At 35.2% G+C, this 15,989-nt stretch overlaps 1 protein-coding gene across 1 annotated transcript; it reads left to right on the top strand.

Moving 5' to 3' along the window:
* The first annotated feature begins 6,320 nt into the window (after positions 1 to 6,320).
* Positions 6,321 to 15,733, top strand: LOC114299084 (proteasome subunit alpha type-1-B). The gene is made up of 2 exons (XM_028243759.2): positions 6,321 to 7,009; positions 15,018 to 15,733. Exons 1-2 carry the CDS (start codon positions 6,659 to 6,661, stop codon positions 15,498 to 15,500), a joined length of 834 nt encoding a protein of 277 aa, XP_028099560.1. The 5' UTR covers positions 6,321 to 6,658; the 3' UTR covers positions 15,501 to 15,733.
* The last annotated feature ends 256 nt before the right edge of the window (positions 15,734 to 15,989 follow it).

Raw genomic sequence — 15,989 nt, 5'->3', positions numbered from 1 at the left:
CAGTATGTACAATATTCACATCCATTCAAACTAGGGACTCAACCCTACATAACAGTACAGAGAACATTCCGTCTGTACAAAACAGTACGGTCTATACAAAGTTTACAGTCACACAGTACAGGGACCTAATCCCTTTATAACAGTACAGTAAACAGTCAGTCTATACAGTACAGTTAGACAGTATGAAGACAGGCGGGGGAAAACAAACAAAACACCCCCAAGCCATAGCATGGCAACTCGGAACCTCGCAGTGAGGCACAAAGGCTGGCTTGACAAAACTGGAGTTACCCTGACGCTCCTAGCTCCGATCTGGTGCCTGTACACCTACATATATATATGAGCAGTGAGCTAAAGCCCAGTGAATAACATAAAGCGTAAAGGGGTTTAGAATGAATGTCCTTACAGTAATGAAAACAGTTCACTTCAATCAGTAATTCAGTTGCTCAGTACAGTAAACAGTCATATGTGGTACATCCATTAGCATAACAGTAACAGTAGGTCTTAAAAGACCGAACAGTAATGATGGCCATCAGTCAGTAAACAGTAGTGGTTCCACGAGGGAACCGACAGAGAATTCTGTCGCAGTAACAGTAACAGTAAACAGTAAGTACTAAGGATGCCACAGTACAGTTCAGAAATAAAGGACATACATTCATTCAGTAAATAATACCAGTTCAGTAAACAGTTCAGTTCAGTATTCAAAAGATAATCAGTTGAACATATCTTTACACAATTGTTACTCACAGAGTTTGGGCTACAGTATGCTAGAGCGTGTCTCCCCAGTTGCCAACCCTACACAGTTCACAGGTTGAACACACTAAGCTACACAGTTGGGAAATTTCATAACTTAATCCCTAATTTGCCTTGGTGTGTTCTACAATGATATCCTCATCAAGATGCCTTAAACTAGGCCTAAGAATGCCTAGGATGGGATGAGGATGCAGAAATACACTTAGAAAATATTTTGCAAAGTTTGCTGAAAATAAGAGCCTCGCTCGAGCGAGACTTTCTACGCTCGAGCGTAAGTCCAAAATCAAAGGATTCGCTCGAGCGAGGAATCCTTCGCTCGAGCGGTCTGCAAAACAGTAAAAGTACTGGATGCTGAAATTTTACGCGCGATCATCGCTCGGTGGTCGCTCGAGCGGAGCCCTGGACAAAGGTTCTCGCTCGAGCGGGGAATCCTTCGCTCGAGCGAGGAAGCCAAATCTGGAATTTCCAGATTTGCCTCCCAAGCTCAAACCAAGCATTCAACCACTCCAAACTCGACCTCTTGGGCCCAAATTCTGGAAAACATCATTAAATTCAATGTATAACAAGTTTCAAAGCTCAATTTATGAATTCAAGCCCCAAAGGTGAGTCAATTAAAGCCTCATTCAAACCCATTTTCAAAAATATGAAGAACATGCAAACATGCATGGATTTAGACCAAATCAAAACTTCAAAGCTTGTTCAAATGAGCTCATTTCTTTTCAAATCAGTTGGAAACATGGTCTATAACAACAATATGAGCATGCATGTACCAATGTCCATGTAATCAACCTCAAAATGCAACAATACCAACATGCATGCAAGAAATGATCTTCAATCCATCATTTATGGACCAAATCATGACTTAGCTCTACAAATTAACATGAATCATGCAAGAATGAACTCAAGAACAGCAACAAGAAGATGGATGTCCTACCTTAGTCTTGTAGAATTAGGAGTGAGGGAGCTCAAATATGCAAATACACTTCAATTCTTCAAGATTCACAAGCTAAAACAACAAAAACACTTCTCTCCCTCCCTAACTCTCTCTATGGTCGGCAATGAGAGGGGAAAAAGGCTGAGGAAATGTTGTCTTGATTCAAGTATAAGGCTCAAGTGTGTGTATATGAGATGGTGTCAAAATGGTAAATATGGCAAACTCTTTAATTAGCTTAATTTAATCTAATTTAATCATACCTAGTCAATTTTCAGATAATTATACTATAAAATCACATAAATTATGAGGGTCATGGAACACTAATCGGTTTCGGATTCGGCCGCCGATAAGGCCTTCAATTAGCAGTTTAAACATATAAACATGAACAGATAATCAGACAATCAAACAGATAGAATGCAATTTAACTAACATATACTCAATCAATTCAGTTTCAATTTCAGTCAGTCAGTTATCAGTCATTATCCGTTTCGTTTAACAGTAATCGGTGATTATCGGTAATCGGTCAGTCATTAATCAGTAAACAGTATGAGGGTTGTTACACAAATTCTCCTATCTAACAAAAAAGGGATAGACTTCGCTTTAGTCTTGATCTAAATTGAAGAGATGTTGTTCGTGCTCGTGGGGCTTACCATGAGCCTTTTCAATGATATGATCTATTTATTTTTAGGATCGATTTGATAATCGTAATCTTTTCATTTTATTGCATTTTTTAAATTAAAAAAAAAATGGATAGATTATTTTTAAACAAATATTTGCTGGTTATTTTTTTTACACAAGTATGATAAAATAAAACATTTACAATTAACGATTTAATTTAATTTTTTTTATGAATAATATACATAGAGAGTCATATAAAAACGAATAACTCTAATTATCGAAAACCCCAAAGGGTTGGCTTGATAGTTAGGACTTAAGGCCTTAGTGTGTGCTCCTTTCTAGGTCACAAATTCACAATCTTCTAGATGTAAACAATTTCTTAGGACCAGCCAATATAAAAACTTTGCCCTGACTTTAATTGGAACCCCCCGCTAATCGGCGGTGAAATTGATCTCTTAAATTAGTCATTCTAATAGGTTAAATACTAAATTACCAAACCAAACCAAATCAAACCAAACCAAACCAAGCCTTAAGTCTCATCAAATGGGGTTGGCTGCATGAATCCTTCTTCTCCACTTGACTCTATTCAAGGATATTTCATTAGTCAAATTAAGAAGGTTCATATCTCTATTTACTACACTAGTTCATGTCAATCTAGGCATACCCCTTCCCCTAACACTATCATCTACCATCATTGTATCGCATCTCTCCACTATTGTCTCTGTTGGTCTTTGTTTTATATGATCAAACCATCTCCATTTATTCTCTCTTAATTTATCTTCTATCGATTTTACTCCTACCAATTCTTAAACATACTCATTCCTAATTCAGTCTTTTTTAGTCTTACCACAAATCCACCTTAGCATCCGCATTTTAGTAACACTCATCTTGTCTACATATTGTTTCTTAATTACCCAACATTTTCGTCTCATATAATATCGCTGGTCTAATAGCCGTTCTATAGAATTTTCCTTTTAGTCTAATGGGTACTCGTTTATCGTACAGTACTCCAGACACACTCTTCCATTTAAACCACCTCCCCTTAATTTTATAGACCATATCCGCTCCAATCTCTCTAATCGTTGTGATAATCGATCTTAAATAATGAAAATATTCACTCTTAGGTAGTTCTTGGTTCTCAATTTTCACTTCTACTTTGCTTCCATTGTAACTATTACTAAAATTACACTTCATATACTCTGTCTTAGTTCTATTTATCCTAAATCCTTCAGATTCAAGTGTTTTTTTTTTCTTTTCAAATTTCCAACTTAGTGTCAATTCATTCTCTAGTCTCATCCACTAACATGATATCATCTGTAAAAAGTATACACCATGGCACATCATCCTGAATAATGCGCGTTAACTCATTCATAACTAAAGCGAAAAGATAATAATTTAATGTTGATCGTTGGTGTAATCTTACAGTAATTGAAAATTCACTTATTTCTCCAACAGGCGATCTAATTGTGGTCACCACAACTTCATAAATATCCTTAATCACATCAATATAACCCTTTGTCACCTCTTTCTTCTTTAATACCCACTAGATTATGTCCCGAGGCAGTCTATCATATGCTTTCTCAAGTTCGATAAAAACCACATGAATATCTCTTTTTTTTCTGTACTTTTCTATTACTCTCTTCAAAAGATAGATTGTTTCAATTGTTAACCTACTAGGTATAAACTTGAATAGCATCTCATTAATGAGGCCTATAAACCCGAATCGCACATCTTTAAACTGGATAGCACCATTCTTAAAAAATAAATAAAACTTATGACATTCCACCTATGCTAGATTTAAATTTTGAAAAATGCTATAGGTCCTAAATTTTCTACTGAATAAATGACTAAATGTCTCATATGGGTGTTAAATTCACAAATTAATAATTTATGTAGTAAAAAATTTGATATTCTTAACATTAACCTTGAATTTTTTGGTACAGAAGGGGCTCATTGGAGAGTTACATGGCAAAAGCCTGTTAAATAGATTGAATGCATAGTCATTCAACCACTCAGAAATCAAAATAAATGGTTGGTTTGGGATGTGGGTTAATTTTTTGAATTTTTAGTTTTTTTGTCTATTTTATTAGGGGTTAAAAAATTTCGTTTAAAATATATTTTTTGACTTTTTTAATTTTTGTGAGAGAAAAAATAAAATAATTATGAATTAAATGTGATATTTTATCTTATTTAATTAAGATAGCCTATTTTATTTTATGTAATTATTTTAATCACAACCCTTGTCCTAAACCGGACCAAAGTAAAAATGATGACACAGTATTGAACTAAAATTGTCAGCAAACCATCAAAAGGTTAAAAATCCTTGTGATTCATTAGTTGGAAAATAAATCCAAGTGGGATGTGCTTTTGATGAGACTCCACCTTTAGGGATAGAATCTTTACAAAAAAGATGGATCAATCATAGATTGAAAGAATTGAAGGCACTGGAGCAACATGGGTTGTAGTATTTACTTTTGCTTTTTGATTTAAGATAATGATTGGCTTGGATTCTCTCCTTTATACATTTTTTTTGAACGGTTCTTCCCTTTATACATTGTTTTAACTTATTAGTCACGATCATGTTTTAAAAAATAAAAAATAAAAAATTAGTGAATAGTGACTGGATTAGTACAGCTTTGATGGCAAACGGATAGTCACCAAAGTATACTTTTATGTCATTGTCTAATACAAGCACAAATGGGCCCTTCAAAAACATTGATTTGGCTCAAAAAGCAAGCTCCAGTTGCAAATAATTTTCCTGCATGTATTGAGCCAACCACCGTTCGTTGCCTAACAAAAATTTAAAAAGATGTGGACTCGAAAAAATTATCAAGAAATTTATTTTGAATTATAATAAATTATAATGTGTGATTTAGATTTAATTCTTATACAGTGAGACTCACATACATACAATGCTTATTTTAAGTAAAATTTCTAATTCTAATATTCCTAAACCGAAATTATAGGATAATAATTGTGAAAGGACTGGACTTAGATTGTGATTTTCATGTATGTCATTGTGAAATGGTTATCATTATTGATTAGGTAAGAAGTGTTGGGACACTTGATAAACTTTAATCGTTTGTTAGTTTTATTTTAGGTCTAGCAGTGTCTATAAAACTAAAAATAATTACATGTTTTTACAGCACATATTTTTATAAATTATATAATTATTTAAAACTTGTTAAGAGTGCACTTTAAAATACTCATTAAGAAAATTTAAAAAAAAAAAGAATTCAACTATACTAGGATCCCATGAAATTTTTACAGTATCACCGTTTATTACACATTTGCGTTTTATTATGTGAAAACCTTTGTACTCAAGCTTTTTCAAAGAATTTTGATTAAAATGACAAAAAAGGCCCATTATAAAGCCAATTTTTAAGGCCAACATGTGAAGGACTTTCGTGGGCTGAAAGAATAATGAAATGGGCCTTGATTCCATACAAAGACTTAGGGATGGGGCATTTTCTCCCACGCTATTCCCAAAGGATTTTCCCTGTCCTGTTGAGGAAGCGGAGTGGGACGAGTTTTGCTTCCCTCGCTCCTGACCCTATCCCGATTATATTTATTAAGTATAATTATATGTATATAATATATATAATCTCATTTTTTTCATTATAATAAAATAAAAACTCTAGAATATTATACTTAAAATTAATTTTTAATCATTTATTTTATATCTTAGTTGTTATAATTCTTATTAATTATGAATTATTATCCATAATATATTATAATTTTGTTAATTTTTTTTTTATTTTTCAACTTATAAAAAAAAACCTGTTATCCACTCTGCACCCACCCTGCTACTATCATCCCTCAATTTGTCCCGCACCCGAGATGAAATGTGGGATAGGAGCGAATCATTACAAACCTATCCCAAACCTGGCCCGTGACCACAAAGACTACTATCAACAAAATCTAATAGTACCCAACCGGCCCATATACATCTCACAATGTGGCCCAACCCAGTATGCTGACTATTTTGTGCCCACCGTAACAATTGAACCGTCCATCATGCAAGGCTGTAAAGCCTTCCCATCCTCATCGTTTGTTTCGTTGACAATCACACGACCTTTACCAATCCAACGGCCCTAAACCTTTAGACCCGTAAAGCTCAACTACAACCGTATCTACCCTATTAAACCCTACATAATAAAACCCGCAAAACCAAAACCCCTCTCTGAAATCCATCTTTTTCTTTTTCTTCACTCTGCCTTGAAGAAAAAGAAAACAGCCTCTTCTCTCTGCTGACAAAACCCTCATCTTCCTCCATTGAGATACACATATTCTAGAGAGAGAAAGACTGAGAGAGAGAGAGAGAGAGAGTGAAGTGAAGAATAGGACTTGGTGAAGATGTTTAGGAACCAGTACGACACAGATGTGACCACATGGAGTCCCCAAGGGAGGCTCTTCCAGGTGGAGTACGCCATGGAGGCGGTGAAGCAGGGCTCGGCGGCGATTGGTCTCCGATCCAAGACCCACGTTGTGTTGGCGAGCGTTAACAAGGCTCAGTCCGAACTCTCGTCTTACCAGAAGAAGATCTTCAAGGTCGACGATCACATCGGCGTCGCCATCGCCGGACTCACCGCCGACGGCCGTGTTCTGTCCCGGTATATGCGATCCGAGTGCATCAATTACAGCTACACTTACGAGTCTCCTCTCCCCGTTGGCCGCCTCGTCGTTCAGCTCGCTGACAAAGCCCAGGTCTAACCAAACCCTAATTTATATAAATGTATATTGATTTATGCATTTTATGTTATTGTTGATTTTGAATTTGATGATAGTGCAATAGGATTAGCGTTTTAGTCTAGGAGTTGGGAATTGGGAGATTTTTGGAAAAGGTGTAATTTTTTTTGTCAATTTGAATCTAATGTTTGAATGGGTAGTGTTTTTTGGGTAAGCAGATTTGAATCTAATTTTGTTTGTTCTTAGAAATTAAGTGATAGGAAGCACACAAAAAAACTCCCTATTGGGGTTTTCTATTTGTCAGACCCCAAAGAAGGAAATGTCTTGCTATTCAAAGCCTTTAATTTCAATTTTGGTTTTTTAGAAGTCTGACAGGGAGAAAGGGTTATGATATGAGGGCTATGGTTATTCATATGAAATTCAGAGGACAGAGGAAAAAAAGATTGAGCATTGAGTTGATGTCTGGTATTATTATTATTGTTATTATTATTGCTGTTGTTTTGCTTTATCTTGATTGTTGGGTCATGGTTTTAGGTATGCAAGTTCTTGGTATGGATAGTTTTGATAGTAGTTTTATTTTGATGTTTTGGATATGGAAAGAGAGGATATAAGAAAGGGAGTGTGACAACTAGTAGTAGTTCATCTGTACTAAATTTCAGATTCCAAATTATCTTTATTTCTGTAATTTCTTGGCTCATAGTTTCTTCATCTTGATTTAGGCAAATTTAGAAAAGGAAAATCGCCTCTCTTCTTTGCTCAAGGTAGTTTACCTTTTCCTTTGTCAGGTGTTTGTGCACGGCTTAAACATGATAAGTTGGTGCATTTTGACCTTTAGGTTGCTAAACTAATAGGATGAGGTTTTTGAGCTCCTCAAAGTTCATGGTTTCCTAGTCTAAGTGGATCCTGGAAAGAAAGGAAATGAATGATGACAATATGGATTATAAATAAGGCTAAATGAGGAGTTTGATGGAGGTTAAAGACAAATCTCAGCACAGTTGTTGCTGCGGAAGGCACCGACCAAGATAAAGCAATCACACCTAGGTCTTAGGTAATCACAGCTATGAAGGAATGCATGACACATCACAAGTAATGGGAAAAAGATTTCCCCATTCATTATATCCGACAAACTAAACATCACATATATATAAGGGGTCAACCTGGACTACATCATTGGAGGAGATGGAAGAATGGCCATAGGACAGGTCCCATGGGTGGTGGGTTGGCTGGATCTCGTTACCAAAGGTTTGCAATAAGTTTTGAACTACTTAAATAAAGATATTAAAATACTGCTCAATGTGGGCTCATAAAGGCCCTTGCGTGACCTAACCAAAATTAACAAGAGCCAATATAAGAGACCAATGGTCTCAATTTGGAATGATTTCCACATCCTTGCTTTTATAGAGGTTGGGCTGCATATCATGCCTCGGTGTTTATTTGATGTGGGATTGAGAACTCAAACACTTAAACCTTGCTGTTATAGAGGCATGGGCATGCCAAGTATTTTCTTCTTGTTTGATGCAGGATAGAAAACTTTATTTTAGTAACTAGAAGTAATACTGTTATGTTTTGGTTAAGTATTGTCTTACTCATAGTCCCACATCACTGAATTAATAACTCCATTCATTGTTTATATAAACCAATGGTATAAATTGTGCAAGTTTATTGGGCAATTGAATGGGTGTAGCACTTTTATTTTTGAAGCAACCAAAGAACAAAATCCTTACAGCAGAGCATGGGTTTTTTAACTGGGTGGGTTACAGTCATTAGCTGACTAATAATAATTGTGCATTAAGCCGATAAACCTTCACAATTGGCCCAACTATAAAATCCCACATGACAGGCGGGGCTGGCCCTGGCCAAAGGTTAGCAAGGCCTATGCCTTAGGCCCATACTTTTGGCTCAAAAATAGGGCTCTCAATTTAGTAAAATGTTATAGGCTTAATTTTTTTTTTTTTTTTAAGGACCAATTTAAAGGGTCTCAAAATATTTTATTGGGCTCATGTATAGTTTAGCCCATATTTATTTGTAAGTGTAATTTGGTCCATATTTATTAAGATGAAAATATATACCAAAAAAAAAAAAAATGTTTGGGCCCAAGAAAAACAATACATACAACATATGGACTAAGTGTTCTGCTCTTAGTGCTTTCAATTCAATCTCTTTCTCTCTCCCTCTCTCTCTCTCTCACGAAGTGATGAAAAAAAAAAGTGTTGAGCCCAAAAAAAACAATACATACAACATGTTTGACCTAATTTTTTTAATTTTTTTTACATCTATTAGATTTTAGTGGAATAAATAATTTTACCCTAATTTTTTTTACCTAGGCCTTTATCAGTTTTAATTGAATAATTTTTTTCTTAATTTTGTTTCATTAAATTATTTTGTTTATAATTTTAATGATTATATGTGCAAGTAAATTTTTTTGTGACTACAAACAAATAAAAATGTTGTTATAACTTATCGTTTTATCCATAAATTTTTAATTTTTTTTTTCAATATAAGAAGGCCCCATTTCCAAAGTTCGCCTTAGACCTCCTAAATCTCAGGGCCGGCCCTGATGACAGGCCACACTTTTATAAGCCTCTTATCATGTTATGACTTATCTCTCTTATCATGCTATGACTTATCTTCTATCTTATGTGGGATTGAGAACTCAAGCAATGGTAAGTTGTCTATTCTATTTGAGTGGGTTATCTCTGATATCTTTTGGGGAAATGCTACATGCAAAGGAACAATTTGTGGTTTTTAAGTTTTTGTATGGACTATGCATAAGAAATTACGTCCAAACAACCATATATAATAAAGAAATATATATATGGGTTTTTGAAATTTTTTGTAGGGGCTATGACTTGCTCTCTCCACTCTTTTTGGTGGCCAAGATAACTTGGAAACCAAGGAAACTTGGTCCAAGCAGAAGGTTATGACAAGGGCCATATCCGGCCTCTAAAGCAGACTTAAAGTAAATTAGCCCATAATCTCAAGGGGTTGGCCTAATGGGCAAAACTTGGGACCTGTGGTATGTTCCCTCCAGGTCTCAAGTTCAATACCCATTACCATCAATAAGTTCCTTGGGACCATGTCCATATAGGGCATTCGCCCTAGCTTTAAATGGGGCTCCCACAAGTGGACGGTGAGATTGGTTTCCTAGGATTAGTCGAGGTGTGCGTAAACTGGTGCAGACACTCGGTTATCAACAGGAAAAAAAGAAGAAGAAAGTAAATTAGCCCATAGAGGCCAGCCCACTTTAGAGCCCAAAACACAATTGCAAAACTGTTGCCCTGGCTTTAAATGGGTCCCCCTCAAGTGGATGGTGGGATTGGTCTCCAGGGATTAATCGAGGTGTGTGTAAGCTGACACAGACACCCGGTTAAAAAAAAAGAAAAGAAAGTAAATTAGCTCATAGAGGCAGCCCACTTTAGAGCCCAAAACATAATTGCAAAACTGCTCTCTTGACTTGGAAGGATAAATATAAAGCAGTGGTAGAGAATTTAATTTTCTAGACAATTTTTAGGTTATGATGGGGGTGTTTGGTAGAGCTTAAAAGCTGCTTAACTCAGCTTTTAGATTATTTTAAGTTGTTTTGGTGTGTTTGGTAAAATTGGTTGGTTTGGGATGTTTTCAAAAAGTGCACTTTTTGACTTATTGGCTTATATGGGTTGGGTTTGGGTTGGGTTTGATGTGATGTGTTAGAGAGGGGATGTGATTTAAATAAGATGATGTGACTTAAATAGGATAATGACTTTTTGACTTTTTGTATTATTTAGTTATGCCAAACCAACCCTTAAAATCACTTTTTTTTAGCTTAAATTAAGCCAAAAAAGTGCTTTTTGGCTGAGTGGCCTCTGGGGTGCTTACTCATTCAGCTTAAGCAGGAAGTTACAAATTGAGGGACAAAATTACTTAAATGTCCTTTTCTAATTTGAAGTATTACCAAACTGCCATTATATAAACCACCAAACATCACTGTTCATTCTCTGTGAGAGAGAGAGAGAGAGAGAGAGAGAGAGAGAGAGAGAGAGGCGATTTCCGGCGGTCAACAAACCAGTGCTCTCTCTCTCTCTCTCAGCGATCGAAACCCTAACCATCGACTGCGTGACAATCGTGATCTGAAACCCTAGAGTCACGATCAACTGCATGACGATCAATGGTGACGATGAACCGTCCGTCGTCATCCGGCGTTGGTTCTTTGTTGCTGCTGCTCTCTCTCTCTCTCTCCGGCGTTGGTTCGTCTCCGGCAATGGATTTCAATGGGGGTTTTTTTTTTTTTTGGAGGTTTTCAGTGTTTTTTTAATTAAAAAATCATAATAATAATTAATTAAAAATGAAATAAATTTATTGATACTAATAATAATAATTAATTAAAAATCATAATATTAATTAAGTTATTAATTGATACTAATTAATTTATTGATACTAATTAAAAATTTTATATTAATGAAATAAATTTTATATTAATTTATACTAATTAACAATTTTAGTATTAATTTATGCTAATTAAGCCATTAATTGACACTAATTAATTTATAATGAAAAAATAAAATAATTTTACTAAAAATGAAAAAATGAAATATCACTAAAAAAATTGATATAAATTGAAAAAAATGAAAGGATTTGTCAAATGAATAAATGAATTACTAAAAATGAAAAAATGAAATATCACTAAATTAAAAAAATAATAATTGTTATATTATTAATTGTAATGAAAAAAAGTTAAAATTAATATAACTTCTATTAAATAACTAATTGAAATTAATATAAAGAAAAATAATGTATTGACATCACAACATTAATACGAAGGAGAAAAAGAAAGAAGAGAAAAGAAAAAAAGGAGAAAAAGAAAAAAGAAATGAAGAAAAAGAAAAAAAAAAGCATTGATGCTAATTAAGCCATTAATTGACACTAATTAATTTATAATGAAAAAATGAAATAATTTTATAGTAATTGATACAATTAATGAAAATAATAATTTTTGTAATACTAATTTTATATAACTTTTATTAATGAAATAACTTTTTTAAAATTAAAACTGAAAAAAATGACAAAATAATGATTTTTATATCATATAAGGGCAAAAATGACAATTATACAACAAAAGTTATTTTACAGCTTATCAACCAAACACTACTCAGCTACTTAAATCTATAATCCCACAGTCGCACCAAACAAGTTATCAGTTTATGTTCACAGTTATAAGCTATAATATGTTAAACTATAATTTATAATCAATTTTCCATAGTTCTATCAAACGGGGCCAATGTTGCCAATTAGATCATGCCGAATAACAATATTAGCATTTGTTTTGGTTTTTCCCTTTGTCTCTAATACTTCCCATACTTTCCATGCATAATATTCGCATCAATGAAAATGTTGATGACCAGATACTACTTACCTTTCTATACCCTATTTCTTTTTTAAGCTTATGATGACTAATATCTTAAGGTAACCTTAAGGGCTAACTTTCTATGATAAAGGGGCGAAATATATAGACATGAATTATAATATAATTTTTTTGTCTAGCATGCCTTTCAAAATATTTGTCCAATATTTTTCGCAAGAGTTATTGGCTCATTTTCATAGAGAGAATTCAAATTCGAACTTATTAAAGGCGATAGGCGCATCAAGGTGCCAAGGTCTCTTGGGGCCTAGGCTCAAGGCGCAAGTTAAGGTGCAGGCTTCACTGAAGTGAGGCGCACCTTGTACGGGAAAAAAATATAATTTAATATAAGTAAATAATTTAGGGTTCAACATAAATAAAATGAAATGTTAAACATGTAGTGTTGTTCAACGATTACGGATTAGGGCTAATTTTTCTTCTATCATTGATTTGGGGCTGAATGCCCAATGTATTGACATCTGTAGTAGGGATCTTCTGTAGGTACACCATATTAAATCAATGGTCAGATTTTAAACAAAACAAAACTAATTGAAGCAACAATAAAAAAAGCCATCAAGACGTAAGCCTTGGTCCTTATTGTGCCTTACAACAGTCAAGCGCCTTATTGAAGTTGCCTAGCTTGGAACACTATAAGGCGCAAACCTTAGGTCTGGATGGGACTTGGGCCTAAGCACACGCCTAGGCGTGCCTTATCAAAGTTGCCTGGCCTGGAACACTACAAAGCGCAAACCTTGGGCCTGGATGGGACTTGGGCCTAGGTGCACGCCTAGGTGCGCCTTTAACATCAAGAGGCAAAATTTATTGTAATAGTAGTTTTATCTCTTTCTTTGAATAAATTGTGCACATAGTCCTCAATCAATTACCATTGTTGTTCAATCTTCGTTAATTTGTCTTGGAAATCATATCAGTATGGGGTATTGGGTGTGGGATTTAGTCAAATGCTGTAAGGCAATAAAGTTCATCATAATATATTATTGAATATCAGTGGAGATTTCATGTGGGGAGATCTGTGGATAAGTGTCTTTCTTTATTTGGTTGAACTGTAACATGCAGATTATACTCGAGAAGTTTGATACTTGCTTAAATTTTGAAAGAAATTTTTTATAATGGCAATACAGAGGTTTGTATGTTAAGTACACGATCAACTTGTGGATCCATTTTTTTTGCTTAGTTGGCTGGGATGATTCTTTAGCTCTTCATATCACAAGGGAGTCTCACTTTTTTTGTTAGATAGAGATTGGTTGGCGGTGTGTGATATGTAGGTTTTTGCTTGGGATTAGATTGTTACGGGTTTCATTTTATGTATTACCATTGTCCTTTTGTAAGAGGATGCCTCAGCCTCACTTGCTTTTTTTGAATTATCAATACAGTTTTTTTTGTTGATAAAAAAAAATTAAAAAAATATCTGTCATTAAAAATTGTTGTGTCAGCATGTCATGTCCTTGTTTGTGCTTCTTAGATTATTTTGTTTTGAATTTTCAAATTTGTGGTATTGGTTTGCCAGCCATTTTGGTGATAATAATATGCAATGTGTTGGGTGATAGTTAGGATTGATGGGAGAGATTTCTTGTAAATTGTAATGATATTTTCTGATTTAGCCATGGTCAGAGATATTGGTTACAAGCCCAACGTGGCCGTGGGTAGTGTAAAACCTGGTTTCGTTGGTAATGGACAGGCTTGCTTGATTTTACCAAATGGAAAATTAAGGTTATGTTTGGTTTGAACTTTTCAAATTGATTTTGAGTATTTGTTAGTTGATGAACTTTGATTCTATATATAAACAATTTGGTAAGTAATCATGTTTGGTGTACAAGTAAACTAAACAATTTGTTTTGTACTTCTAGATTGTGAGCTTCAAGTATGTTTTTATTTGAAAATGAAACATCTAAACACCTGATTATGATTTTATTTTATTTTTAAATTAAATACTTCCAACTTGGGTGAAGCCAACTTCTTATGTTATGTCATATTAAACTGATTTAATTGATTTTGGTGATCAAACTAGCCAAAATAATACACTTGCAGAAGGCTTAGTTGAGGACAACCACTGTGGTGACTGCAGTGCCTTGTTGTCACCACTCTTCCCTAGTGGAGTAGAATGTGGATGGTTGGAGATGAAGTGGCTGGTGTGGAGCCTTATGGGAAGATGGTAGGTACTGAGCAGCCTTGTGATCACCGAATGTGGGGGAGGTGATAGTGGCATTGTTCTTGGATGGAGAGAGTGATAGTGGAAAGGAATGTCCATTTACCTAGAAATTTTACAACAGAGTCTGGAACAATATCAGTTTGCTTCAAAAATACCATACCATTTATGGAACTTGTCATGCTGTGGATAAGAATTTGATATTAGAAAAATCAGGTTGGCATTTGATAGTGACATTTCCCAGGTCTTGAAACTACGAGGACTAGTTTGGTTTTCATCCAATACTGTTTCAGCTGACCTGCGTTACTGCTTGCTGTATAGGAAGTCAGTCTTTTTGGGGTGCTCCTGAATCTTAAATTTTTTTTGGTTCACAATTCAGCATGTGCTTTCATTCTCTTCAACATTTCTCTAAATGTGGGTGTGAGAAGTAGCAAATTTACTCCTCTGTGTATGCAAGATCATTGTAATTGTTACTTTCTTGGTTGCAGGTTTGTACCCAGCGCTCATGGAAACGGCCGTATGGGGTTGGTTTGCTGGTAGCTGGCTTGGATGAATCTGGGGCTCACCTCTACTACAATTGCCCAAGTGGAAACTATTTTGAATACCAAGCTTTTGCCATTGGGTCCCGCTCACAAGCAGCTAAGACATACTTGGAACGCAGGTTTGAAAGCTTCATAAGCTCTACACGGGAAGATCTACTCAAGGATGCACTCTTTGCATTGAGGGAAACTTTACAGGGAGAAAAGCTCAAGAGCTCCATATGCACGGTTTCTGTGGTAGGAGTAGGAGAGGCGTTCCATATATTGGATAATGAAACGGTACAAGCATTGATTGATGCATTTGAGATAGTCGGGGAAGAAGCTCCTGCTGCTGGTGAAGAAGCTCCTGCTGCTGAAGAAGCTGCTGCTGCTGAAGACCAAGGCGACCAAAGTGCCCCTGCTGACGCGACTGTGGCTCCAATGGATATTTGAGGGTGCGAGAGTTGTGGGCAGTCTTTCAATCCTTGTCCTAGGATAAGGTTCTTAAGACATTTGCAGAATGAGGTAATGGAATGTGGATGGTGCGATGGACAACATAATTTCTTGTTGGATGTTTTATTTGTTGAGCAATTTATCTTCTCTTTCCCATCATCAGTGCAGACTTTTGAAGCTTGTCTCAGTTGAACTCTGGTTTACTTTATTATATACTTGGATACAATTGACTATGCTGCTTGGTTGGACCAACCCTGGTTTATATGATATACTGTTTTTGTAATTTTCATTTCTATACACATCCAGAGGAATACATTTCCTTGGTGGAACACCTACCACCCCACAAAAAAAAAAAAAAAAAAGTGCAAATCTGTGGGAAGTAGAGAGAGTAATTATGAATTTATGGCGATGCAAGTGTCTGGTGTTGCTCCACCGCCTTGTGAGGAAGTCGGTCAGAAATGCGTGCTGCTGCTAGCCTTACTACAACTT

The sequence above is a fragment of the Camellia sinensis genome, chromosome 3 (genome assembly GCF_055761805.1).
Source record: "Camellia sinensis isolate YWXY chromosome 3, ASM5576180v1, whole genome shotgun sequence".
Lineage (NCBI taxonomy): Eukaryota > Viridiplantae > Streptophyta > Magnoliopsida > Ericales > Theaceae > Camellia > Camellia sinensis.
Note: the sequence above shows the minus strand (reverse complement) of the source record. Positions and strands in the feature narration are given on the sequence as shown.

Excerpts from the sequence above, each read along its gene's own strand:
- LOC114299084 (XM_028243759.2), top strand. The coding sequence starts at position 6,659 with ATGTTTAGGAACCAGTACGACACAGATGTGACCACATGGAGTCCCCAA. Across the intron at positions 7,010-15,017 it reads AGCTCGCTGACAAAGCCCAG|GTTTGTACCCAGCGCTCATG; the intron begins GTCTAACCAAAC and ends TCTTGGTTGCAG.